Source organism: Apodemus sylvaticus, chromosome X (assembly GCF_947179515.1).
Source record: "Apodemus sylvaticus chromosome X, mApoSyl1.1, whole genome shotgun sequence".
Lineage (NCBI taxonomy): Eukaryota > Metazoa > Chordata > Mammalia > Rodentia > Muridae > Apodemus > Apodemus sylvaticus.
Genome location: NC_067495.1, coordinates 145,794,665 through 145,822,161, shown reverse-complemented (window position 1 = coordinate 145,822,161; position 27,497 = coordinate 145,794,665). Strand labels below are relative to the sequence as shown.

Genomic DNA, 27,497 nt, shown 5'->3' with positions numbered 1-27,497 from the left:
TAAAAGCGGGAAACATAACAACAGAAACTGAGGAAATCCAAAAAATTATCAGATCCTACTACAAAAGCCTGTACTCAACAAAACTGTAAAATTTGGATGAAATGGATAATTTTTTAGAGAGATACCAGATACCAAAGTAAAATCAGGATCAGATAATGATCTAAACAGTCCCATAACCCCTGAAGAAATAGAAGCAGTCATTAAAAGCCTCCTAGCCAAAAAGCCCAGGCCCAGATTGGTTTAGTGCAGAATTCTACCTGACCTTCAAAGACCAATATTCCTCAAACTATTCCACAAAATAGAAACAGAAGGAACCCTAGGTAATCCATCCTATGAAGCTACAGTTATGCTGTGTCTTCTCCTTTGGAGGTGGAAACGGTTTCTGTCTAATCAGGAACTTCTCACACTTTCCTTTCATAGAGGGTTTCATAAGACATATTTTTCAGCCAGGCAGTGGTGGCGCATGCCTATAATCCCAGCACTCTGGGAGGCAGAGGCAGGAGGATTTCTGAGTTCAAGGCCAGCCTAGTCTACAGAGTGAGTTCCAGGACATACAGGGCTATACAGAGATACCCTGTCTCAAACAAACCAAATCTAAAAAACCAAAGACATATTTTTCTACTTATTTTATGTTTAATGTTCCAAAGAGATTTTAAAAATTAAAAAAATAAAAATAAAACAAAGAGGGCTGGGAGTAAGAGTGGAAACTGGTATATGGAGAAGCCATATACCCTGAACAGGGGAAGTTCCTGGTAGTCTATGAGGATGACCCTAACAGACACTCCTAGCAATTGGGTCTATGGAGACTGATGTGACAAGGCAGTACTTCCAACAGAAAAGAAGAGGACATTAACCCACCCAGAAAAACTTCAGCCCAAAATTTGTCCTTCCTATAAGTTGTCCAATGACAAGCCCAACTTGAGACGCATTCTATGAAAGAGAAACACCCCCTGACACTATCAATGATACTCTGATATGCTTGTAGACAGGAGCCTAGCAAAAACAGCCTTCATAAGAAGCTTCATCCAACAGTTGATGGAAACAGATACCATAATCCTCAGCCACACAATAGGCAGAGGTCAGGGAATAATCAGGAAGCCAGAGAGGTCAAGGACACCACAGGAAGACTGACAGTAAACAAACCTGGCTCCCGAGGCTCCAGAGACTGAACCACCAACTGAAGAGCATGTATTGGCTGTACCTAGGCCCTCTACATATTTGTAGCAGATGTGAAGCTTGACTTTCATGTGTGTCCCATAACAATTGGAGTGGGAGCTGTCTCTGACTCTGATTGTCTTTTATTTCCCTTTCCCCTAGCTGGGTTGCCTTGTTGGGCCTCAGTGGGAGAGCATGTGCTTAGTCCTGCTGCAACTTGAATTTCCAGGGCAGGTTTGTACATACTGGGACCTTTCCCTTCTTTTAGAAGGAAGAGAGAAGGTAGTGGGGAAGGAGTATATGAAGGTGACACTGGGAGAAGAGGAGGGAGGGGGTTTGATTGAGGTATAAAGTGAATAAATAAAAATAAATCACAAACCAAAAACAAAGAAAATGAAAAGAGAAGAAAATAAATAATAAAAATATAAATTTAAACCAACAAAAAAGTAAAGAAAACTGAACCGGAGAAATTATGACATTGCTAAGGAAACAACTAAGTTCTCAGAGTGAACATTCCTCAAAAACCATGGGACAATTTGTATCCCACTTATTATAAGAATGAAAAGAATACATACATTAAGCCCTCGTCTAGAGTAGGGACATAACCATTTCCTCACAAGTGTTTTTATACTCATAAAGTCATACCATGTAGCTTCATATGACTTAGGCCCCTTTCAAATCATCCTTCTCCACACCATAGCAAAAACTTGACTTTTAAATTCTCAAACTACAAATATCCCCAGGAAGAAAGCTCCCACCAACAACCAAGTTTTAAGAAAGTCAATATTCTTTCCATTGAGAATATGGCACAATCCAAGAATAGAAATAAATTAGTAAAGAATATGAAAGAGTCCTATATTTTTCTTCCAGCCAAGAAAAATCAACAGGTGCAAGGGAATGGGCCCATTATTGTCTATTTATGAACTACTGATTGTATTGGACATATTATGAGGTCCTGATTTAAGTTTGGTACAGCAAGGGTTGTGGAATTCTTAACCCACTGCCCAAAGCTTGATTTTCAATTTGATTAGCATTTCCATTGTAACCCAAAAAACAGTTTCAGTGTGTCCATCATTTGAACAATGCTCTGTGAAACAACTTAATGGCTGTCATTGCTACTGACATTTTTGGATTCTCCAAGGCCAGGATGTCCTTTCCCCATGCAAGATAAAGTGCACATTAATTACCTATCTTTGTCTACTTAACCATTCCTGTGTATTCTACAAACTCTGGCAATTGTTTGTCCATAATTTTCCTATGGTCATAAATTATACTTAACCATTAGGTTCAACAACAAATTTATAGTCCTTATAGTCTCTGACTTCCTGCAGAAACATTAGTAGCAAATCTGTTCCCCAGATAATCTTTTATTACCCTGATTCTCATTAAATGTTCCTTAACCCTAGAGTTCTGCCTATCAGTTTTCTTTCCAGAACTCAACTCTTACCACCCTTTACTTCTTATCGTAATGTCATCTTTGGTAATGATGACAGTATTCATTTTCATAGCTTCCATGTACTCCTCAAATATCTCCCTTGATCTTTCCCATAAGCTCCAAATGTGGGTCTCCAATGCCTTTTCTGTGTTATCCCATTTGTATATTAAATAAAACATAGTCAAACATGATTTTTTTCACTACAATTATCAGTGTTGCTTTCCTCCTAAACTGCTTATTGATGATAACCACCATGTCTTCAGGTAAGAAACAAACAGAATAGAGTCGCATTCCTTCTTAGCCTATATATTACAGTCAGTTATGAACCTTTTCTTATCATTTCAACCTCCATACTTTACCATAAATCCATCCTGTCATAAGTTTCTCTTAGCAAATGCAATAGCTCCCTAAACTTCATCTCTATATTTCTATCACCAATGCCATCACACATTCACAACACAATCTTATTACTAGAATTTCCCTGAAGGTAAGGATTATATTTTGTTTCTATTTGTAAACTTTTCTAAGACACTTATCAGATCATAGTGGACTTTCAAAGTATGTAAATTAAATTAACCATATATCTGAATATACATATTTAAATATACTACATAAATTGAATCAGTAAAAATTGGAAAAATGCTGTGTGTGTATGTGAATTGCCAATCATTTGAAAGTTAGTGGTTTATTCTGTCAGCCTTTCAAAACTTTAAAGGTACTTAAGTTTCTAAATCAAGAACTCTTTTCTCATTCTTAACAAAACAGCCAAACTCTTGACTTAGTAGCTACCAATGCAAATTGCCAACTGTAGACCAAACTAGACTCTGAACCTATTCTGTATTTGTTGAGGACTTTCATTTTCTAGAATCCACTGTCCTTTAAATGTCCCTCCTTAAGTAACCTCTTGAAATTGCATTGATTTAACACGTTTATTGGTTTAGTTTCATTAAAAATTATACTACTAAGTTTTACTAAAAAATACTAGCCAGTTGCCAGTAATACAATAAAACTCTTCCCCTCTAATTTCTTTCCAGTTACCTCTAATTTCTACCACCAAAGTAAAGGTCAGAGGTAGTCATCCAAAAATAAATACTTGTATCATAGATGTTTGATCATTCATGGAGCTACATAAGAGGCTGAATGCCACTGGAAAAATAACTTTACTTCATTCTATCCTCTGTTTCAACAATCTACCTAACCCATGCTTATTAGACATGAGGAAACTTGATGGGCTTTTTTCCCTTGCCACAATGTCAAGGATTTTCAAAAGCTTATTAGAACTACAAATCATGAATCCTAAACTAAACTGGAAAAAAGAGGGCATCAATTTTGCATTAGATGGCACTGATTGGGAAGATGAGTAGTCCTGTCCATTGGCATTCTAATAAGGTCCACAGAGGTTGCTCAGCTAAACACATAAGAAATATGGAAAGGATATTTCTTAAAACAAGTGTTGAGCTGCGAGGGTCTCTTTGAAGGCAGAAAGTCTTACAATTCAGAGAATATGAATATTTTTCTGGCAAACATCTTTTGAAACATTTAACTGCCCCCAATGTAACAATATCACTTGTAAAATAACTTTTGTGGCCTGAAAATAAAGTTATTGTTAATAAGCAAATTCAAAACTGTAGCAAGAAAGTATTGTCCAAAAAGATAAATTACATACATATTCAGCTACCTTGTAGGGCTCCCCAAAAAGATCAAAGCCTGAAGAAAAGAGATCTTCTTCTTGTTGAACTTCTTGACTCCTTCGTTCCCATTCCCTTTTTTTAAGTGCACTACGGTCTTGTTCATAGTGACTGACATGAAAAGGAAAAGACAGAGAAAATATTAATTAGCCATGAAGAAATATATCTCTCCATTTTATCCCTAGAAGTAAAAAAGATGCAAAATCAATTTTCTTCAACTCAGTGCTACTTAGAAAACCCTTTTCTTATCTGTACTGAATTTAAAAATAAGAAAAAAAAACCCAGAAATTTGCTCATTAGAAATTGTACCCGTGGCTATATAAATATGGAGAAATCTTGTCTTTTGTCCTTTTTGATTAGCAGATGCAGGTTCATAATATGCAAAATTAGTCTACTAAACGTCTGTATAAAGTAAATTGTACAGGGCTAAATTAAGATCACATCATGTCCTTAGCCATCTAGGGCCCTGAATCCACATATGTCACACAATAAAAAGGAAACAAATAATTAAAGTATGAATCTTTAGGTAAAATGGAACTATTCCCAAAGCCTATACCATATTTTAATGATCACAGGTGAGTTATAGGCATTAAACCATCTTAAGTGGTAGTGGAATCATGAATATTAACTAAATTATTTAAATACTTGGAATTCTTTTTGATTGAATTTTATATATATATATATATATATATATATATATATATATATAAAATACTTGTATCAGACGTTTGATCATTCATGGAACTACATAAGAGGCTGAATGCCACTGGATATATATATATATATATATATATATATATATATATATATATATATATATGCCTTACACTTCCCCAGAAACTCTTTGGGAAAATTTTTAAGAAAGGAAGGATCCTAGCTGAACTAACAAATAATAAACCAGTAATCCAGCAATGAAAGAGATATATGGCAGAAGAATTAATTGAACTCAACATAAAGCTGTTTTATAATCACTACCTCTGATAGTTTCATCAAATTTCAGGCTTTTCCATTTAAGTATTCAGAGCTTCCAGACAACATTTAAGATCAAGTATGTGACCCTGCATATCACAGAATGGAATGCTTGCTTATTAATATAAGAGAGTTATTTTCTCTTTTCTCTACCATGCAATACTTCAAATTAAACTCTAAATGGTTTATTACTAAATATATAAAATATATTTATCAATATATATCAATATATCAATATAATATATCAAAAAGTGAGAATCTAACACAAATATCTGAAACTCAAAATGCTTCCCAATCAGAAACTTTTAAAGTGCTTACATGATGCTGCAAGTGGAAAATTACATAGTTAATTGTATAAAAGAGGTCAGAGTGAAATTTCAGGCACACTAAATATATTCCCTAAAATTTCCTTCACAATAGGAGCATTAGACTTTTTCTTTCATTTATTTATTTATGTATTTATGTATTTATTTATTTATTCATTCATTCATTCATTCATTCATTCATTCATTTATTTTTTTACCCTCCAGATTTTATTCCCCAGCCAGGTCCACCCTCCTAATGTTCCACATCCCATACCTCCTCCCAATCCCCTGTCTCCATGATGATGTTCCCACTCCCTACCCCTGGAGCATAAGATTTATATGCAGCATAAATACATTTCCTGTTTATATTTGGGTCTTTTCCATAGGGTACCTATATATGAACCTGAGAAGCACAATTACAACTAGCTAGCAAACTATGCCCACTGGTATAATAGTGGGATGGATATTATGAGAGTAACACTTTTGATTGAGGGGTTGGGGATTTAGCTCAGTAGTAGAGCGCTTGCCTAGCAAGCGCAAGGCCCTGGGTTCAGTCCTCAGCTCTGTTAAAAAAAAAAAAAAAGACAAAATAATAAGAGTAACACTTTTGATTGAATTTAAATCCCAGTCGATATGACAAATCCTATTACTGGTTAGGTCATAGACCCTAAAGGTAAACCTAAGTCTATTATTCTGCTTTTAAAAAGGGGACACTAGTATAGTTCTCAAATCTCATCTGAGAAATTTATTTTTTCAGTAAATGACAAGTAATCTATAACTAATAAAATGAAAATAATAAAAGTGTGGAATTCCAGTTGAACCAGCACCATTTGTTGAAAAGGCTATCTTTTTTCCATTGGATGTTTTCAGCTTTTGTCGAGGATCAAGTGGCCATAGGTGTGTGGATTCATTTCTGGATCTTCAATCCTGTTCTATTGATCTGCCTGCCTGTCACTGTACCAATACCATGCAGTTTTTAACACTATTGCTCTGTAGTATTGCTTGAGGTCAGGGATACTGATTCCCCCAGACTTTCTTTTGTTGCTGAGAAAAGTTTTAGCTATCCTGGGTTTTTTGTTATTCCAGATGAATTTGTTAATTGCTTTTTCTAACTCTGTGAAAAATTGAGTTGGGGTTTTGATGGGTATTGCATTGAATCTGTATATTGCTTTTGGCAAAATGGCCATTTTAACTATATTGATTCTGCCGATCCATGAGCATGGGAGGTTTTCCCATTTTTTGAGGTCTTCTTCCATTTCCTTCTTCAGAGTCTTGAAGTTCTTGTCGTAAAGATCTTTCACATGTTTGGTAAGAGTCACCCCAAGATACTTTATACTGTTTGTGGCTATTGTGAAGGGGGTCATTTCCCTAATTTCTTTCTCAGCCTGCTTATCCTTTGAGTATAGGAAGGCCACTGATTTGCTTGAGTTGATTTTATAACCTGCCACTTTGCTGAAGTTGTTTATCAGCTGTAGGAGTTCTCTAGTGGAGTTTATTGGGTCACTTAGGTAGACTATCATGTCATCTGCAAATAATGATAGTTTGACTTCTTCCTTTCCAATTTGTATCCCTTTGACCTCCTTATGTTGTCGAATTGCACGAGCTAGTACCTCAAGTACAATATTGAAAAGATAAGGAGAGAGGGGGAAGCCCTGTCTAGTCCCTGATTTTAGTGGGATTGCTTCAAGGAGGTCAGCATGCAGAAGAATGCGAATTGATCCATCTTTATCGCCTTGTACTAAGCTCAAATCCAAATGGATCAAGGACCTCCACATAAAGCCAGACACTCTGAAGCTAATAGAAAAGAAACTGGGGAAGACCCTTGAGGACATTGGTACAGGGAGAAAATTTCTGAACAGAACACCAATAGCGTATGCTCTAAGATCAAGAATTGACAAATGGGACCTCATAAAATTACAAAGTTTCTGTACGGCAAAGGATACCATCAAAAGGACAAATCGGCAACCAACAAATTGGGAAAAGATCTTCACCAATCCTACATCAGATAGAGGGCTAATATCCAATATATATAAAGAACTCAAGAAGTTAGACTCCAGAAAACCTAAAAACCCTATTAAAAATGGGGGTACAGAGTTAAACAGGGAATTCTCACCTGAAGAACTTCGGATGGTGGAGAAGCATCTTAAAAAATGCTCAACTTCATTAGTCATTAGGGAAATGCAAATCAAAACAACCCTGAGATTTCACCTTACACCAGTCAGAATGGCTAAGATTAAAAATTCAGGAGACAGCAGGTGTTGGAGAGGATGTGGAGAAAGAGGAACACTCCTCCACTGCTGGTGGGGTTGCAAATTGGTACAACCACTCTGGAAATCAGTCTGGCGGTTCCTCCGAAAACTGGGCACCTCACTTCCAGAAGATCCTGCTATACCACTCCTGGGCATATATCCAGAGGATTCCCCAGCATGTAATAAGGATACATACTCTACTATGTTCATAGCAGCCCTATTTATAATTGCCAGATGCTGGAAAGAACCCAGGTATCCCTCAACAGAAGAGTGGATGCAAAAAAATGTGGTATATCTACACAATGGAGTACTATTCAGCCATTAGAAACAATGAATTCATGAAATTTTTAGGCAAATGGATGGAGCTAGAAAACATCATACTAAGTGAGGTAACCCAGACTCAAAAGATGACTCATGGTATGCACTCACTAATAAGTGGATATTAACCTAGAAAACTGGAATACCCCAAACATAATCCATACATCAAATGAGGTACAAGAAGAAAGGAGGAGTGGCCCCTTGTTCTAGAAAGACTCAGTGAAGAAGTATAGGGCAAAACCAGAAAGGGGAAGTGGGAAGGGGTGGGTTGGAGGACAGGGGGAGAAAAGGGGGCTTATGGGACTTTCGGGGAGTGGGGGGCTAGAAAAGGGGAAATCATTTGAAATCTAAATAAAAAATATATCGAATAAAAAAAAGCAACACATAAAAAAAAGTGTGGAAGTCACACTTATAAATTAGACATGTATATCACATACTTCCAGCACTCCCAAGGCTCAAATGTCATTTCAGAAACATTAGTAGAAAGATTCTAAGAGACAAAGATGGCAGAGACAGGCATATTATTTACTCACTGTTATATAGCTATTGTACATATGAACTCACAACAAATATGACTGTATGAATATGAGCTGCATAAGAACAATACATAAAAAAATCCCAGCATGGATGAGCAACAGGCTCATGAAGTTTCTCCCTTATATGAAGAACTACTGGCAAATGCTGGCTCTTTGAAAAGTCAGTTTTCTTAAGAATGTGGCTCCTGAGAGGCTACATGTGCTCTAATAGATTGTCCTACATCCATGCACAGTTAGTGGATTTAATAAAAAAATGAGCACATGTAATTGGGAGGAAGTGGTATTAACGATGGATAGGAAAGAAACTATAGAGTAGGGACTATGGGGGTAGATTTGACCAAAACATTATATCCATATATATGAAATTCTAAATAAAATAGAGGGATGTATCCTGATGCCGGCCTTAATCATAGCATTGAAAAGTCAAGGAGGCATGTGAATCTGTGGTGACTTGAATAATAATGGCCCACACAGCTTCATATATTTGAATATTTAGTCATCATAGAGTGGCACTACTTGTGAAATATTAGGAGGTATGGCTTTGTTGGAGGTGGTGTACCCTTTTTGGAGGACCTGTGTCACTGAAGGTGGGCTTTGAGGTTTCATATGCTCAAGCCAAGCTCAGTTGCCTGCAGATATGAAGGTAGAGCTCTCACCTATTTCTTTAGCAGCATATCTGACTGTATACTGCCATGCTTCACATGATCATAATAATCTACTTCACAACTAAAACTACAATGAAGTTCCAACTAAATGTGTTCTCTTATAAGAATGTCTTTGGTCTTGGTATAAATTCATAGCAGTAGAATACTGTCTAAGACAGGATCTATGTGAGTTTGAGACAAATTTGACCTGTATCCTGAGTTCCAGATCAATCATACCTAAATAGTGAGATAATATTAAAAAAAGAAAGAAAAGAAAAGAAAAGAAAGAAAGAAAGGAAGGAAGAAAGAATAAATTTCAAAATTAGTGGAAAAATCTAAACTAAGGAAGTGAATATATTTATATAATTATGTAAATATACACAACATAATTATCAGATTTTATATACATATAAATTTATGTAATTTCTTTCCATAAAGTAATACCATATTAAAACATAAGTCACTGAAATACAAATTGCCATGATTGAAAATGGGGATCAGGCAGGCTGCGGCTGCAGCAGCAACAACAGCAGTGGCTCATCCAGAGAAAGGGTCATCAGCAGTAGAACCAAGGCAACAGGGTCCAGGAAGACCCTGCGCCCACTACCACTGACCATCTCTGGCCAGCCGGGCTGCAAGCAGCAGCAGATTTACAGCAGGATAACTTGAGTCAACAGGCAGAAGTCATGAAAGACGAAACACAAAAATCTCTTAAAGAATTAAAGGAAAACACAAACAAATAAATGAAGGAACTGAGCAAAACCATCCTGGATCTAAAAACAGAAGTAAAAACAACAAAGAAATCACAAAAGGAGACAACCTTGGAGATAGAAAACCTTGAGAAGAAATCAGGGGCCATAGATAGAAATATCAACAACAGAATACAAGAGATGGAAGAAAGAATCTCAGATGCAGAAGATACCATAGAAACCATGGAATCAACAGTCAAAGAAAATGCAAAATGCAAAAACCTTGTATCCCAGAACATCCAGGAAATCCAAGACACAAGGAGAAGACCAAACCTAAGGATTATAGGTATAGATGAGAGTGAAGACTTACAACATAAAGGACAAGCAAACATCTTCAACAAAATTATGGAAGAAAACTTTCCCAACTTAAAGAGAGAGAAACCCATGAATATACAAGAAGCCTACAGAACTCCAAACAGACTGGACCTGAGCAGAAATACCTCTCGTCACATAATAATCAAAACCCCAAATGCACTAAACAAAGAAAGAATATTAAAGGCAGTAAGAGAAAAAGGCCAAGTAACATAAAAAGGAAGCCCTATCAGAATCACACCAGACTTCTCACCAGAGACCATGAAAGCTAGAAGATCCTGGGCAGATCTTATGCAGATTCTAAGAGAACACAAATGTCAGCCAAGACTACTAAACCCAGCAAAACTCTCAATCACCATAGATGGAGAAACCAAGATATTCCATGACAAAACCAAATTTACACAATATCTTTCCACAAACCCAGCTCTGCAAAGAATAATAGGATGAAAACTCCAAAACAAGGAGGGAAACTACACACTGGATAAAGCAAGATAGTTACCTTCTTTCATCAAACCCAAAAGAAGATAACCACTCAAATATAAAAAGAACATCAAAAATGACAGGAAGTAATAATAACTATTCCTTAATATCTCTTACTATCAATGGACTCAATTCCCCAATAAAAAGACATAAAATAACAGACTGGATATGGAAACAGGACCCTACATTTTGCTGCATACAGGACACACACCTCAATGTCAAAAACAAACACTACCTTAGAGTAAACATCTGGAAGACAATTTTACAAGCCAACGGTCTCGGGAAATGAGCAGGAGTAGCCATTCTAATATCAGATAAAAATGACTTTCAACCTAAAGTCATCAAAAGAGACACAGAAGGACACTTCTTACTTGTCTATGGAAAAATCCACCAAAAAGAACTTTCAATTCTGGACATCTATGCTCCAAATGCAAGGGCACCCTCATTCGTAAAAGAAACGTTACTAAAGCTCAAAGCACACATTACTCCTAACACAATAATTGTGGGTGACTTCAACACTCCACTCTCCTCAATGGACTGATCAGGAAAAGAGAAACTAAACAGGGACATAGTAAAACTCATTGAAGCTTTGGACCAATTGGATTTGACTGATATTTATAGAGCATTTCAACCTAAAGCAAAAGAATATACCTTTTTCTCAGCAAGGTTGGTTCAATATACGGAAATCCATCAATGCAATCCACTACATAAACAAACTCAAAGAAATAAACCACATGGTCATTTCATTGGATGCTGAAAAAGAATTTGACAAAATTCAGCATACTTTCATGCTTACAGTCTTGGAAAGAACAGGAATTCAAGGCCCATACCTAAACATAGTAAAAGCAATATACAGCAAACCGGTATCCAGCATCAAACTAAATGGAGAGAAACTTGAAGCAATCCCACTAAAATCAGGGACTAGACAGGGCTGCACCCTTTCTCCTTATCTTTTCAATATTGTACTTGAGGTACTAGCTCAGGCAATTCGACAACATAAGGAGGTCAAAGGGATACAAATTGGAAAGGAAGAAGTCAAACTATCATTATTTGCAGATGATATGATAGTCTACCTAAGTGACCCAAAAAACTCCACTAGAGAACTCCTACAGCTGATAAACAACTTCAGCAGAGTGGCAGGTTATAAAATCAACTCAAGCAAATCACTAGCCTTCCTATACTCAAAGGATAAGCAGGCTGAGAAAGAAATTAGGGAAATAACACCTTTCACAATAGCCACAAACAGTATAAAGTACCTTGGGGTGACTCTTACCAAACATGTGAAACATCTGTATGACAAGAACTTCAAGACTCTGAAGAAGGAAATGGAAGAAGACTTCAAAAAATGAAAAATTCTCCCATGCTCATGGATTGGCAGAATTAATATATTTAAAATGGCCATTTTGCCAAGAGCAAGATTCAATGCAATACCCATCAAAATCCCAATTCAATTCTTCATAGAGTTAGAAAGAGCAATTCTCAAATTCATCTGGAATCACAAAAAACCCAGGATAGCTAAAACTATTCTCAACAACAAAAGAAATTCTGGGGGAATCAGTATCCCTGACCTCAAGCAACACTACACAGCAATAATGTTAAAAACTGCGTGGTATTGGTACAGTGGCAGGCAGGCGGATCAATGTCATAGGATTGAAGACACAGAAATGAACCCACACACCTATGGCCACTTGATCCTCGCCATAGGAGCTGAAAGCATCCAGTGGAAAAAAAAGATAGCCTTTTCAACAAATGGTGCTGGTTCAACTGGAGGTCAGCATGCAGAAGAATGCGAATTGATCCATCCTTATCTCCTTGTACTAAGCTCAAATCCAAATGGATCAAGGACCTCCACATAAAGCCAGACACTCTGAAGCTAATAGAAAAGAAACTGGGAAAGACCCTTGAGGACATGGGCACAGGGGGAAAGTTCCTAAATAGAACACCAATAGCGTATGCTCTAAGATCAAGAATTGACAAATGGGACCTCATAAATTACAAAGTTTCTGTAAGGCAAAGGACACCATCAAGAGGACAAATCGGCAACCAACAAATTGGGAAAAGATCTTCACCAATCCTACATCAGATAGAGGGCTAATATCCAATATATACAAAGAACTCAAGAAGTTAGACCCCAGAAAACCAAATAACCCTATATAAAAATGGGGTACAGAGTTAAACAAAGAATTTTCACCTGAAGAACTTCGGATGGCTGAGAAGCATCTTAAAATATGATCAACTTCATTAGTCATTAGGGAAATGCAAATCAAAATAACCCTGAGATTTCACCTTACACCAGTCAGAATGGCTAAGATTAAAAATTCAGGAGACAGCAGGTGTTGGCGAGGATGTGGAGAAAGAGGAACACTCCTCCACTGCTGGTGGCATTGCAAATTGGTACAACCACTCTGGAAATCAGTTTTGTGGTTCCTCAGAAAACTGGGCACCTCACTTCTGGAAGATCCAGCTATACCACTCCTGGGCATATCCCCAGAGGATTCCCCACCATGTAATAAGGATACATGCTCCACTATGTTCATAGCAGCCCTATTTATAATAGCCAGAAGCTGGAAAGAACCCAGGTATCCCTCAACAGAAGAGTGGATGCAAAAAAATGTGGTATATCTACACAATGGAGTACTATTCAGCCATTAGAAACAATGAATTCATCAAATTCTTAGGCAAATGGATGAAGCTGGAGAACATCATACTAAGTAAGGTAACCTAGTCTCAAAAGATGAATTATGGTATGCACTCACTAATAAGTGGATATTAACCTAGAAAACTGGAATACCCAAAACATAATCCACATATCAAATGAGGTACAAGAAGAACGGTCGTGTGGCCCCTTGTTCTGGAAAGACTCAGTGTAGCAGTATAGGGCAATACCAGAACAGGGAAGTGGGAAGGGGTGGGTGGGAGAACAGGGGGAGGGAAGGGGCTTATGGGACTTTTGGCGAGTGGGGGGGCCAGAAAAGGGGAAATCATTTGAAATGTAAATAAAAAAAATCGAATAAAAAAATTTAAAAAAAAAGAAAATGGGGATCAAAGATGATATCAGTATACTAGTGGAGTTAGTGTTTCTGAATGTATCATAAACTCCAGTGCCTAGTTAGCTCATTCACTTAGAAGTACCATAGTTGTCATCTACAAAATAAGAGCCTTGAGCAGCAGTTCTCAACTCGTATATCATGGCCCATTTGAGGAGTTGAACAATGCTCTCACTAAAACCATCTTGCATATCAGATATTTACATAACAATTCTTAAGAATAGCAAAATTATAGTTATTAAGTAGCAATGAAAATAATTTTATGGTTAAGGTCACTACAATCTGATCAACTCTATTAACAGGTCTAAGCATTATGAAGGTTGGGAACCACTTTTCTAGTGCATTAACTGTATACTTTAATATATAAGGATTGTGTGATGCTATGAAGAGTCATCATTCACTCCTCATTCACTCTTCATAGGAATCTTTGAGTTGTCAAACTCAGCACTTTGGTGGATGGGGATATTGTCAACACTAACCACCTTTAGATTTCCACTTTAAATTGATGACATTTCTAGAGTGTTCAACTTCACCTCTAGCTTTCATAATATAGAATATGTATAACACATGATTCATGAGGGGCACTCCTGAGTATGTTCTGTGAGTAATATCAGTGTGACCCCAGTCTGAGGCCAAAAATCTTACATAGTGTGGTACCATGTGTTCAGTGTACATGTTGAAGGCTGATTTGAAATTAACCAGACATAGTAACATCTTGCAGTCTTTCTACTGTGGCTTTCTAACCTCAATAACACAAACAGCCACAGGTTATAAAAGAATATTAGTTTTTCCTAAATGTAAGAAAAAGATATGCAAGATAGGATGGAATAACAATTTCAGGTAGTATTTAGCATTGTAAAGGTAGTAGGATTTGATTTTCTTTTTGCAATAGAGAAGGACATTAATATCTTTGCTTTCCATAGCAGATATTTTGCTTTCAACCCAAAAGCAAGAACTGAAGTCTCCTGTTTCTGAGTAAATGTGAGCAAGATGTCAGTTTCCTAGCTATCTATTCATTTTTTGCACCTGACAGCTCAAAATGACAAGCCCATAGATCACATTTAATTCTCCCATGAAAAAAACTGAAGTGCTTTGGTCTCTTGGCTTTGCAAACTACCTTCTTTCTCCTCTGAGGGAAAGACATAATTACAACCCTGAAGGCAAAAAAGGAGAGAGAGAGAAAAGGAAATGTACTTTAAGTTGCATGACAGCCCTTCAAGCGGCCAGCAATAAGGACACTCTTGGAGCTTTAGCCTTAGCTTTGATTTGTTAGGAGGCTCTTGGCTGCATTTTGTATCAGTTCATTAGCTACTAAATTCCAGATGCAAATTTGAATAGCAGATTGAGTGTGCACATGGGTGTTATCTGTTGCAGGCAAAACTGCCTGCTGCATTTTTTAACACATCTAACAAAGAACAGTTAATTCTCATATCTCTGGTGAGAAAGAATTTACTCTCCACAGAGTTCCACTGCTCTTGGACAGCAACCAAATAGGTTCAAGTTTTTCCTTTCAAGCCCAGCATGGTGCTGTATTGGAAGTCTCACACAGTGAAGTCTAATGAGGAATGAACTACATGGTGATGAGGTTTTCAGTGTATAACGTCACTGATTTCTGACTGAAACCAACATTGCTAATTTGAAGCACCAGCTAATTAAAACTATAGCTATGCATTTAGCCTCTTGTTATACCTACTGCCATTTATAATTATGAGGCCCTCTTTATCTACTCAATTAAAGTTCTTACAATTCATGTAGGTTGCATTTGAACCTGTGAACCCTGCAGAGACTGCAAGAAAGTCTGTATCCCGAGGATTTGCTGCATCTGTATTATTGGACTTGTTTTTTCTTTTTCCTGTGGGAGAGCAGCTGTGAAGGCTACATAGAAAGCTCAGGCCAACCAGAAAGGAATTAAGGATAACATTGATGGACAGTGTGAGTTTACCCAAGGAGACAAGGACAGGCTGAGTCAGCCTCATTGACAAAAGAACCCATCTTCCTACTGAAAAGTTCAGGCCAATATCTCAACTTGATGCTTCACAACTCTTACCAAGATAGATAGGATGTTTTCTAACTTTTTCCTCCTAGACATAATGATATTAATTATACTAGGATGATATAAAAACCCTGACAACTAAAAAACAAATATAATCTTTGGTTAATAACTCAAAGGCTTGTGCCCATCTCTCCTGTGTTTTGGGACCTTATGTCGGTCATGTTCTAGCTGATAGGAAAATGCAGGAAAAAAGTGGTTCCTCTCGTAAAGCTTCTGCTAATTACTCTGGTACACAGCATGATGACCAGCATTTCTCTCTCTCTCTCTCTTCTCTCTCTCTCTCTCTCTCTCTCTCTCTCTCTCTCTCTCTCTCTCTCTCTCTCTCTCTCTCTGTTACCCATCGATGTTCCTCTCAAGCCTATAGTAGCAGATAAAGTCCATTTCATTATACAGGTGAAACATAAAATGAGGGAGCTGTCCTAAGATTTAAGTGAGTATCTAGGAAGACCTGAAATTGACTTCCTCCTCTCTTTATGTTGAAGTCACTCCTTCTCAAATCTTATCATTCTCTCATATACTCTTCTAACCTTGTCCTTAAATCTGATCTCAAATGTAGGTAACTCTCATTTTGTACATTAGAAGCCCCAGGTCCATTTGTGGGGCAATAAACCCAGGACACATATAGATACAATGAGATCTGGAAAGTTCAATTATGCTATATCCATTAGCTCACAGTGGTAGCTCAGTTGGCAAACAATGCAGACTTCTCTTTTAGAACAGGAGGGCTAAAGAAGGGAGACACGTTAGCAAACATCTACTAGTGTTGCCCTCATTTTACAGATGAAGAAATTGAACTAAAAAAGGTAATGGGCTCCGCAGCAGGTTCCAAGCAAAATTAAGAGCATAGAAGCCAGGTTTTCACATTTTCAAGCTCCCTCCCCCGCTCCCCACCCGCCCCTCTCTCTCCACACTATGCAAGGTTTGACATTCCTGTTTCTAGCATACTCAAGAATAAGTGAGTTGTCTTTGTACCCATTGGCAAACTTTCTGTAGGATTGCATTGCATTAGAAACTGTCAAGAGGGAAAATGTTTAGAAATTTAATTTAGGCTTGAGTATAGAAAAAAGACACATTTGTTTTTATATCCAAATGTACAGAACCTAAAATGATTATAAAAATTAACATCATCTGTTGGAAGAGAGGCTAGATGGTAGAATAATAACCAATTTAAGTCTGGTTTGCTTGAATATTTCAGGAAACTTAATAACTCTTGTTTACTTCATTGGACTATTTTACAAAGATAGTTGGTAAAACATTAAAATTGATAATAATATGATATTTTTAAATCTGTATAATTAGTTACAGTACAGAGGAATAGGCCAGTGAACATCTTTTGGTTCCCTTTCATATTTACTTAGAAAGACAATAGGTGCACCAACAGTACCAGAAATTATGGTGGGAGAAGCTCAGTATTTCAATGTAGGACACCTTCTGACAATGGGAGTGGAGATACATTTTACCCAGAAAGCACAGGAAAGCACTTTTTGGGGAGAACAACACAACTTTCCAAAGTCACCTGTCTGGCCTCTCATCCATGTCAACTGCTAAACTTATTTTTCTTCTAGCCTCATGTTTTCTGTTTCTTCCTTTCATTTTATCATGCATACTACATTTATTGAAACATAATTCATATCATGCAATTTTACCCATTTAAGTGCATAGTGCAATGGCATTTAATATAGTCACTGAAATTTAGAACTATTGTGGTATGTACTCAGGAAAGCTTGACCAAAAGTAACTGTACATGTTTAGAGATCACTCTGCTCTACCTTAGAACTTTTTCACTTTATCTATTCTAAACATCTTACCTTCATTGAACGATTTATGTGGTCTTTTATATTTTGCTTGATTCATTAGGCCCAACTCCTCAATAATATCCATACTGCATATTCCAGTCCTTTCTGCAACATTTCACTTCATGTGCACTGATGGCTTTATACTACTTCTTAAAATGGATCAACTGGCACATTTTTCAAATGTTTATTTTTATTTTATTTACTTATTCACTTTACATCCCTCTCACTCCTCCTCTCAGTCACCCCCTCCCACAATCCTTCCCCATCCCTCCTTCTCCTCTGAGCAGGTGGGGTACCCCTGGGGTATTCCCCACCCTGGCACATCAAGTTTCTGTGAAGCTAGGTGCATCCTCTCCCATTCAGGCCAGTCAAGGCAGCTCAGCTAGAAGAACAAACCCCAGTACATGCAACAGCTTTTGGGATAGCCCTTGCTAACTGGCATATTCTTAATGGTTTAAATGTCATTGTCTAAGTTTGCCATTAGATTGTTTTTAACTTATTAAAGACAGAAGCTTTAAAGTCCCTTCACTCAGCAAAGGAAAACAATGCAAAAAAAATTGTGTGTGTGTGTGTGTGTGTGTGTGTATAATCTACATGTACAGCCCCTTGGGAAACTCCAAGCAAAGCTATTGTGAGGGATTTTGGTTGCTCTCCACAAAAGGATAATAAAGACCTATTGTTGAAGACAACACCTACACCACTTATTGAATACAGAGAAATCAAACTTGTGCCTACATAATGCCTTTACCCCTATGGAGTAGTGCTTATGATACTATGAGGTAGCCTGATCACTACCATAGGAGAAAGCTAAACATCAACTCAGCTCCAAACTCTTTTGATCTACAATGGTGTCCTGCCTGCAAGATATACTGGTATAGTACTGTCAAAAATCTTGTGGGAGTATCCAACCAATATCTTATTAGATTTATGGTATACTCCATGAGATGTGAACCATCCCAGACATTGCATGGGTGGCCAAGAAACTGAAACAAGATAGGCCAGGGACCTAGGGGAAATTCAAATACTATTTTTCTGTTAAAGGAATATAGAACTAAAAAGGACTCCCAATGACATTCTGCTGCACTCATAGATCAGTTTCTTGCTCATCCATCAAAGAAGTTTCCTTCTGGAGCGATGGGACCAAAAACAGGGCCCCACACCTGGACAATGTGCAGAGAGAGAGGGAGACCTTGAAACAGTTCTAAATGGGATGTCTCCATTAAATCTCTCCCCTCAGAGCCCAGAGAACACTGAGGAAAAAGAGGCAGAAAGATTGTAAGAGCTAGAATCTATGGAGGACATGAAGGAAACAAGCTCTACTAAATACAGCTGGATCAATGCAGATGTGAACTCACTATCTGTGGCAGCATGCACAGGGCCTGCATGGCTCTGTGACAAATGAGGTCCCCAAACTGAAAGGAAATGTAGACATGTGCTCCTATACATAACCCAGAAGCTATCTCCAGCTGACAACTATTCTCAAATGAATAATTTGTTTTCTCTGAGGGAGTCTCACTGGAGAAACAAACCACTCTTAAGGTCAGTCGCCATACCCAGCAATAGATGGCCAATAGAAAATGAACTCAATGATGTCTTTGGAGGTTCCTTGTCTCAGTAATTGGGATGTTTATTGGTGTGTTTGTTTTCTTGCTTGCCTAGTTTTTATTTTTAATTTTAAAATTTAGTTATTTTAACATTTATTTATTTACCTCATAAGTGCTTTGTGTATATAACATGACTTCTGGTCTTGTGTTCTTATGGGATCCCTATATGTGCAAATGTGTGTGTGTGTGTGTGTCTGTGTGTGTGTGTGTGTGTGTTTGCATCTATATATGTTTTCTATGCTTTTTGTTTGACTCTTCATAGATAAATATTTACATTTGATTCATTTATGTGTGCCTAACTCTAATAGACTGGACTTGAAACAACCATTTATTTCTGTGTAACAAGAAAGCAAATCAAAAATCATGCACATTTGGGTAACTAAAGGATTCTATTATGAAAAATTCTACTTTGTTGATTGAATAAATGCCTTCAAGGTAAAAGCAGTTATTACAAAAATAGACTTGCTACACCAAGAAACAACAATAACAGGAATTGAATCCAGAAGCAACTATCTGAGCCAAAAGATGTTCATCTCCTCAATAGAAAAGAACACTTGCAGAGTCACAGCCAAACATGAGTTAAGCCCTACTCATACTTCAGATACAGGACAATTCATCCAGGGCTATGTCTTAATTCTGAATTTCCTACAAAATATCTTAGCTCATAAAAGTACTCTTGGAATATAGATGGTATAGATTTTCTTTAGTAAAACAAGCATAGGTGCATACTCAAATGAATTTTGATCATAAATGATACCAAAGGAGTGCAATAAAACTCCATTATTGAATGATTTCATTTTAATAGAAATGTCATTTTTCTATAGAACAACTGTTAATCTAACATTCAAAGTTTGCAACTTTTTTACAATAGTACTGACCACATCAAGAACATAGTAGAATCGAGTTAAAATGTATTCTGAAGACAGTCTCCTCAATGAAACAAACTGAGTTATTTTGTCTAATTATTGTCTAAAAGTTAGGGTCCAATATCCAACATTGTTTTATTGAGGTGATCCTCCCTGCTAAAAGTTGTTGCTTTTGTCCTCTTACAGGCAAATCAGAATGTGTCCCATATCAGTTAGCATGTCTTTGACTTTCTGACTACTCCATAAAACCTATTGCCTCTCCCCTTCCATATGCATATAGCTCTCTGTAAGAGGCCTGCATTACACACTAAGTATAGAAGAATTTCTAAGATTCCTTTTCCTTGGGTTACCTGTATGAATTCTGCTTTTGTAGCAAATCACTTAAAAATACATTAGAGCTAGCTTACTCTATAAAGTGAGACTTCACTATAACACTAATGGCTCACTGACTCATCAGTAATAGAAAGTAAAGATTTTTAAACATCTTCCTGTCAGCATGATCAAACCACGAGTGCTACAAGCAATTACTTGGCATGGGAGTTTACCAAAATACATCTCAAGGTACAGTAGGAGCCTTAAATGGATACTATAAGCCAAACAAGCAAACAAATAATCAGAAAATAAAGTAAACCTATTTATTCATATATTTTTAGATTATGAAGAGGTTCTACATCTTAAACTGTGTTATAGTATACAATTAAAACTATGTAAAATATAAATAATGATATGAAGCACTATTGCTTTCACTCTTCTTTTTTACCCTGTTTCCTATTACTAATTAGAGGTAACAATTTATTAGAACCCCGTTTCTTTATATTTCCCTATATTCTACATATGGTCTTCAGAGTCAACTTGAACTTATTTATAATTCTCTCTTTAAATGAATCAGAGTTGATGGTGATGCTGTGATTTAAGGAGCTGCTAGATTGAAATTTTGATTTACTGTAAGATTATGTGTGGCTGCTCTTTCTAATCAGTAATGGTTACATGTATCCTGGGCTAATGAATCATAATGGAGGAAGTGGCAGGCTTTGAACACTTGTAATGGCTGTAAAGTACACTGTGGAATGTTTGAATTCTGGCTTGAGGCAAAGTTTATTTGTGCATTCTATGGTGCAGATAGTTCAGGAAGAGTCTATGTTGCTGCTCTTTTCACAGTTAGCCTTGTTTTGGATGCATTCCATGGCCTTCCCCAATGTTACTGCCTGGGGAGTTAGGCATAGTACTCTGCTTGGTGTTCCTAGCATGGTTGGTCCTCTGTGTTTATCTCAGCCTTTGTTACCTATTCTGAGTCCATACCATTAGCACCTGCACCCATCATACTACAAATCGCTTTGTTTTGAGTTTTAAAAATATTACTTGAATTAGTTCCTCTCTATGCTCATTAAATATTTCTCAAGTTAAAATTGTAATATAACTTCCAGGTTTCTCATAAATGACAATTTTAAAAGGTGTTTTATTTTCACTTAACTATAAGTAAGGCAATTTCAATAACTACTTAATTTAAAACAATATTTTCTCAGAAATAGTATTCTTAATTACTTTCAAACTGAGGAAATTAATGCCCTTAAGGAGCAGTTTATAATTGACAATTTTAAACTGACTGTTTTCATGTCTCACCAAACCCTTTGATCCACAGGCACTCACCAAATTTACCCAAGCAAATTCTACCCCCTGCAGACCTACCCTTTGGCCTCTGTCTCTTTCCTTGAGGTACTCCCCACAGAGCTCTGACTTAAGCAAGAAACCAGAATAAGAGGAAAACTCTAGGCAGAATATGTCTGCTCTGTTCTCTTCAACTTATGACCCTGGATTTGTTTTCACACATGGGCCTGAAGGTGTGACCTTTCCCTTTTGCCCTGAGAAGAGGGCTGACTACAATCAGGATATTCTCCTACTGTGAGTTGAATTTCAACAAGTTATACTCACATGTCCTGTTCCTCAGCATCTCTGAAATGACCTTACTTGAAAAGAAGAAGGTTTAAATGTTAATTAGTTAAGAGAATAGCACACTGGAACAGTGAGAGTCCATAAACTTACATAACTCTCATCTTAAAAAACAAAACAAAACAAACAAAACTTGGTATGTGCCTGTAATCCAAACAATGGAGATGTGGAAATAAGATGGTAAGTTCAAGGCCATCACTGCCTGCTTACCAAGTTCATGGCCAGACTGAACTATACAAAACTGTCTTGAAAACAAATGAAAATAGAAAGAAATGCAGAAATGTTAATGTAGAAACAGAGAATTCTCTATGAAAATGAAGATGGAAATTGAGGTGATGGTTCTACATGTCAAGGAAGGCCAAAGATGGACCACAAAATATAAACTTGAACAGATCTCTTTACGACCACCAAAAGTAATGAAACCAACATGCTAGTGCCTTGCTTGATTTTTAGAATTCCAGCCTCCATAACTAGAAGATAAAAAATGTGTATTGCTAAAATACAAATAGTTGTGGTAATTTGGAATGATTATTCTAGCAAATGAATATAGTCCAAGAGACCCTGACTACATTTTAAAGTCAGTTCACTTGGAATCATCAGCGAAATATAGATGATCTAGCCTTAGGACTACCCTTTGTACTTCAAATAGCTTCTTATCTAACCTGTCCTCTCAGATCCACTTTCTTCTGGACGTCCAACTCTAATTTCCTATTCAGGCTCTGTCTCAAAGAACTTGTGGGTGTTAAATGAAACTGTTACCAGGGAAGAAAAATGCAGCTCTGCTTCCCACTTATCTGGAAATACGCCAAGTTCAGTGTTCAGCTTTAAATATATATATTTTTGACTAATTGAATGAACAAATGACAGGTATATTTTTCTGCCCAAGTTCAGTGACACATGATGTATATCCATTCATACATTAATTAATGACTAATCCACAAAAGTTTACTGGGAATGACTATGTCATGCCAGGTTCCATGTTAGGTTCTTGGGACAGGGAAGGGGGAGAGGTCATGATAAAAGCTTTCAAGAAATTTACAGCTGAGATAGAAAGCAAAAACTATTCCAAAATAACATCAATAAAAGATATAGTTTCCAATTTATTGAGGTTATGAAAAGAAATCTTGAAGCTGTTTGCCACATAGGTCTTGAGCAATGTGAGAGGTCACATACTGCATGTGGCTCATACAAATATTTAGAAACCAAGTAGTACCAAACCAAAGCTTCTGAGACAGATGTGGAAGAATGAGGGGAAAAAAAGGCTATAGGCACAACTATGATCACTCCTAGTGAATATTTATGGGCTGTTTGGTGACAATGGCCTAAAATCTTCTCAGAAAAATGTTTCTGTTCTTTGAGTAAGTTGAAAGATAGTAGTTTGATCTTCTTTTTATTTTACTTATTTACATTTCAAATGTTATCCCCTCTCCTGATTTCACCGCACCCCCCAGAAACACCCTATCCTATTCCCCCTCTTTCTGCTTCTATGAGGATGTGCCCCCACCCACCCACCCACTCACTCCTGCCTGCCTGCCCCCACATTCCCCTACACTGGGGCACCGAGCCTTCACTGGAATAAGGGCCTCTCCACCCATTGATGCAGGACAAGGTCATCATTTGCTACATATTCAGCTGCTCTCTCCTTGTGTACTCCTTGGCTGGAGGTTTAGACCCTGGAAACTCTGATTAGTTGATAATGGGGTTCCTATGGGGTTGCATAATCCTCTAATCCTTTCTGAAACTCCTCCATTGGGAACCCTGTGATCAGTTGCAAGCATCCATCTCTGTATATGTCAGGTTCTGGCAGGGCCTCTCAGGTGACAGCTATATCAAGCTTCTGTAAGCATGCACTTCTTGGCATCTACAATAGTGTCTGGTTTTGGTGAATGTATGTATATAGGTTGGATCCCCAGGTGGGGCAGTCTCTGGATGGCCTTTCTGGAGTACCCAAGATACAATTCACAGACCACATGAAGGTCAAGAATAAGGTAGACCAAAATGTGGGTCCTTCAGTCCTTCTTTGAAGGGGTAACAAAATGCTCACAGGAACAAATACAGAGACAAAATGTGGAGTAGTTTGATCTTTTTATGTTTAATGTACTAACTACACTTCAGATGAAAGGAATATATTTACAAAAAGAAATGAACAACTAAGACAAGCATGTAAATAGTGGGTTCACAAAAACTGTAGTAATATTCAAAGGGAAGCATGTACTGTTTCCTTATTATAGCACACTGTCTCTCAATATGATTAGGTATCAGTCTCACTTATCCAAAACTGGTATGAAATAAAGCATTTGTGCAGTTATACTTCATTGATGTCAGCTAAGGGAGCATGAAAATCTCCATGAAGGTGGGTAATTGATGTGTAAATCAGAGCTCAATCACTCTGTAATTGAAATGGCCCCACTGAAAATATGCTTGTTGAACACAATCACATTAGAAGCCAAACGGAGGGGGGAAAGTAGGGAGAGAATATAAGGTATATTTATAAAAATTATAATCAGCATCCTTTCATGCTTAAAGTCTTGGAAAGAACAGGAATTCAAGGCCCATACCTAAACATCATTAAAGCAATATACAGCAAACCAGTAGCCAGCATCAAACTAAATGGAGAGAAACTTGAAGCAATCCCACTAAAATCAGGGACTAGACAGGGCTGCCCCCTTTCTCATCTTTTCAATATTGTACTTGAGGTACTAGCTCGGGCAATTCGACAACATAAGGAGGTCAAAGGGATACAAATTGGAAAGGAAGAAGTCAAACTATCATTATTTGCAGATGACATGATAGTCTACCTAAGTGACCCAAAAAACTCAACTAGAGAACTCCTACAGCTGATAAACAACTTCAGCAAAGTGGCAGGATATAAAATCAACTCAAGCAAATCAGTGGCCTTCCTATACTCAAAGGATAAGTAGGCTGAGAAAGGAATTAGGGAAATGACCCCTTTCACAATAGCCACAAACAGTATAAAGTATCTTGGTGTGACTCTAACCAAACATGTGAAAGATCTTTATGACAAGAACTTCAAGACTCTGAAGAAGGAAATGGAAGAAGACCTCAAAAAATGGGAAAACCTCCCATGCTCATGGATCGGCAGAATCAATATAGTTAAAATGGCCATTTTGCCAAAAGCAATATACAGATTCAATGCAATACCCATCAAAATCCCAACTCAATTCTTCACAGAGTTAGAAAGAGCAATTAACAAATTCATCTGGAATAACAAAAAACCCAGGATAGCTAAAACTATTCTCAGCAACAAAAGAAATTCTGGGGGAATCAGTATCCCTGACCTCAAGCAATACTACAGAGCAATAGTGTTAAAAACTGCATGGTATTGGTACAGTGACAGGCAGGCAGATCAATGGAACAGGATTGAAGATCCAGAAATGAACCCACACACCTATGGCCACTTGATCCTCGACAAAGGGGCTGAAAATATCCAATGGAAAAAAGATAGCCTTTTCAACAAATGGTGCTGGTTCAACTGGAGGTCAGCATGCAGAAGAATGCGAATTGATCCATTCTTGTCTCCTTGTACTAAGCTCAAATCCAAATGGATCAAGGACCTCCACATAAAGCCAGACACTCTGAAGCTAGTAGAAAAGAAACTGGGGAAGACCCTTGAGGACATCGGTATAGGGAGAAAGTTTCTGAACAGAACACCAATAGCATATGCTCTAAGATCAAGAATTGACAAATGGGACCTCATAAAACTACAAAGCTTCTGTACGGCAAAGGACACCATCAAAAGGACAAATCGGCAACCAACAAATTTGGAAAAGATCTTCACCAATCCTACATCAGATAGAGGGCTAATATCCAATATATATAAAGAACTCAAGAAGTTAGACTCCAGAAAACCTAACAACCCTATTAAAAAATGGGGTACAGAGTTAAACAAAGAATTCTCACCTGAAGAACTTCGGATGGCAGAGAAACACCTTAAAAAATGCTCATCTTCATTAGTCATTAGGGAAATGCAAATCAAAACAACCCTGAGATTTCACCTTACACCAGTCAGAATGGCTAAGATTAAAAATTCAGGAGACAGCAGGTGTTGGAGAGGATGTGGAGAAAGAGGAACACTCCTCCACTGCTGGTGGGATTGCAAATTGGTACAACCACTCTGGAAATCAGTCTGGCGGTTCCTCCGAAAACTGGGCACCTCACTTCCAGAAGATCCTGCTATACCACTCCTGGGCATATATCCAGAGGATTCCCCACCATGTAATAAGGATACATGCTCTACTATGTTCATAGCAGCCCTATTCATAATTGGCAGTTGCTGGAAAGAACCCAGGTATCCCTCAACAGAAGAGTGGATGCAAAAAATGTGGTGCATCTACACAATGGAGTACTATTCAGCCATTAGAAACAATGAATTCATGAAATTCTTAGGCAAATGGATGGAGCTAGAGAACATCATACTAAGTGAGGTAACCCAGACTCAAAAGATCAATCATGGTATGCACTCACTAATAAGTGGATATTAACCTAGAAAACTGGAATACCCAAAACATAATCCACACATCAAATGAGGTACAAGGAGAAAGGAGGAGTGGCCCCTGGTTCTGGAAAGACTCAGTGAAGAAGTATAGAGCAAATCAGAACAGGGAAGTGGGAAGGGTTGGGTGGGAAAACAGGGGGAAGAAAGGGGACTGATGGGACTTTTGGGGAGTGGGGGTCCAGAAAAGGGGAAATCATTTGAAATGTAAATAAATATATCAATAAATTAAAAAAAATATATAATCACTGGATATTTGAGTAGTCTTCTCATCAATAGAAGATGTTGTCAGAAGTGCTTGTAAGTAAGTTGTAACCAATATATTACACTGGTTTCCTTCTGTCCTGATGAGCGCTTTCTGTTTTAATGAGTGGAGACAGTGTCTAGGTATTTAAAATGCAAATTAAAACAAGGTGGTCATTTTTGAAACATGAGACATATAAACGATGCCAGTGACGGTGGTCTGGTTAACAATGCTCTCCCCCCATAAATAGGCTTCTTAGTTTTATTAAAGTCCTTCTGCCAGTTTTTATTTGTTTTCTGAAGATCACTGAATAAAATGGATGATACCTTATAATTTAATATAATACATTATATTTTAAACTAAAATATTTTCTTAAATTACTGAAGAATGAGTACTTGTTATTTCTGTCAATGTTATAAGCACTTCCTTTAGTACTACATTAGGTGTTATGATACTATTTGGTGGAAGATTTTTCTTCCCATCTGCTTACTGTCGACGCTGAAAAGCAAACCATATCTCTACACTTTAATATGGCCACAGTACTGTAAATGACAATCATTAATATCAGTTAATATGAAAACATATGT

At 37.3% G+C, this 27,497-nt stretch overlaps 1 protein-coding gene across 1 annotated transcript in view; it reads right to left on the bottom strand.

The window, feature by feature from the left end:
- Aff2 (ALF transcription elongation factor 2) overlaps positions 1–27,497 on the bottom strand; it is a 495,719-nt gene that overhangs the window by 372,010 nt on the left and 96,212 nt on the right. The window contains exon 2 of the mRNA XM_052170362.1: positions 4,269–4,389. Within this exon, the coding sequence (XP_052026322.1) occupies positions 4,269–4,389 (121 nt within the window). The remainder of the gene's footprint in view (positions 1–4,268; positions 4,390–27,497) is intronic.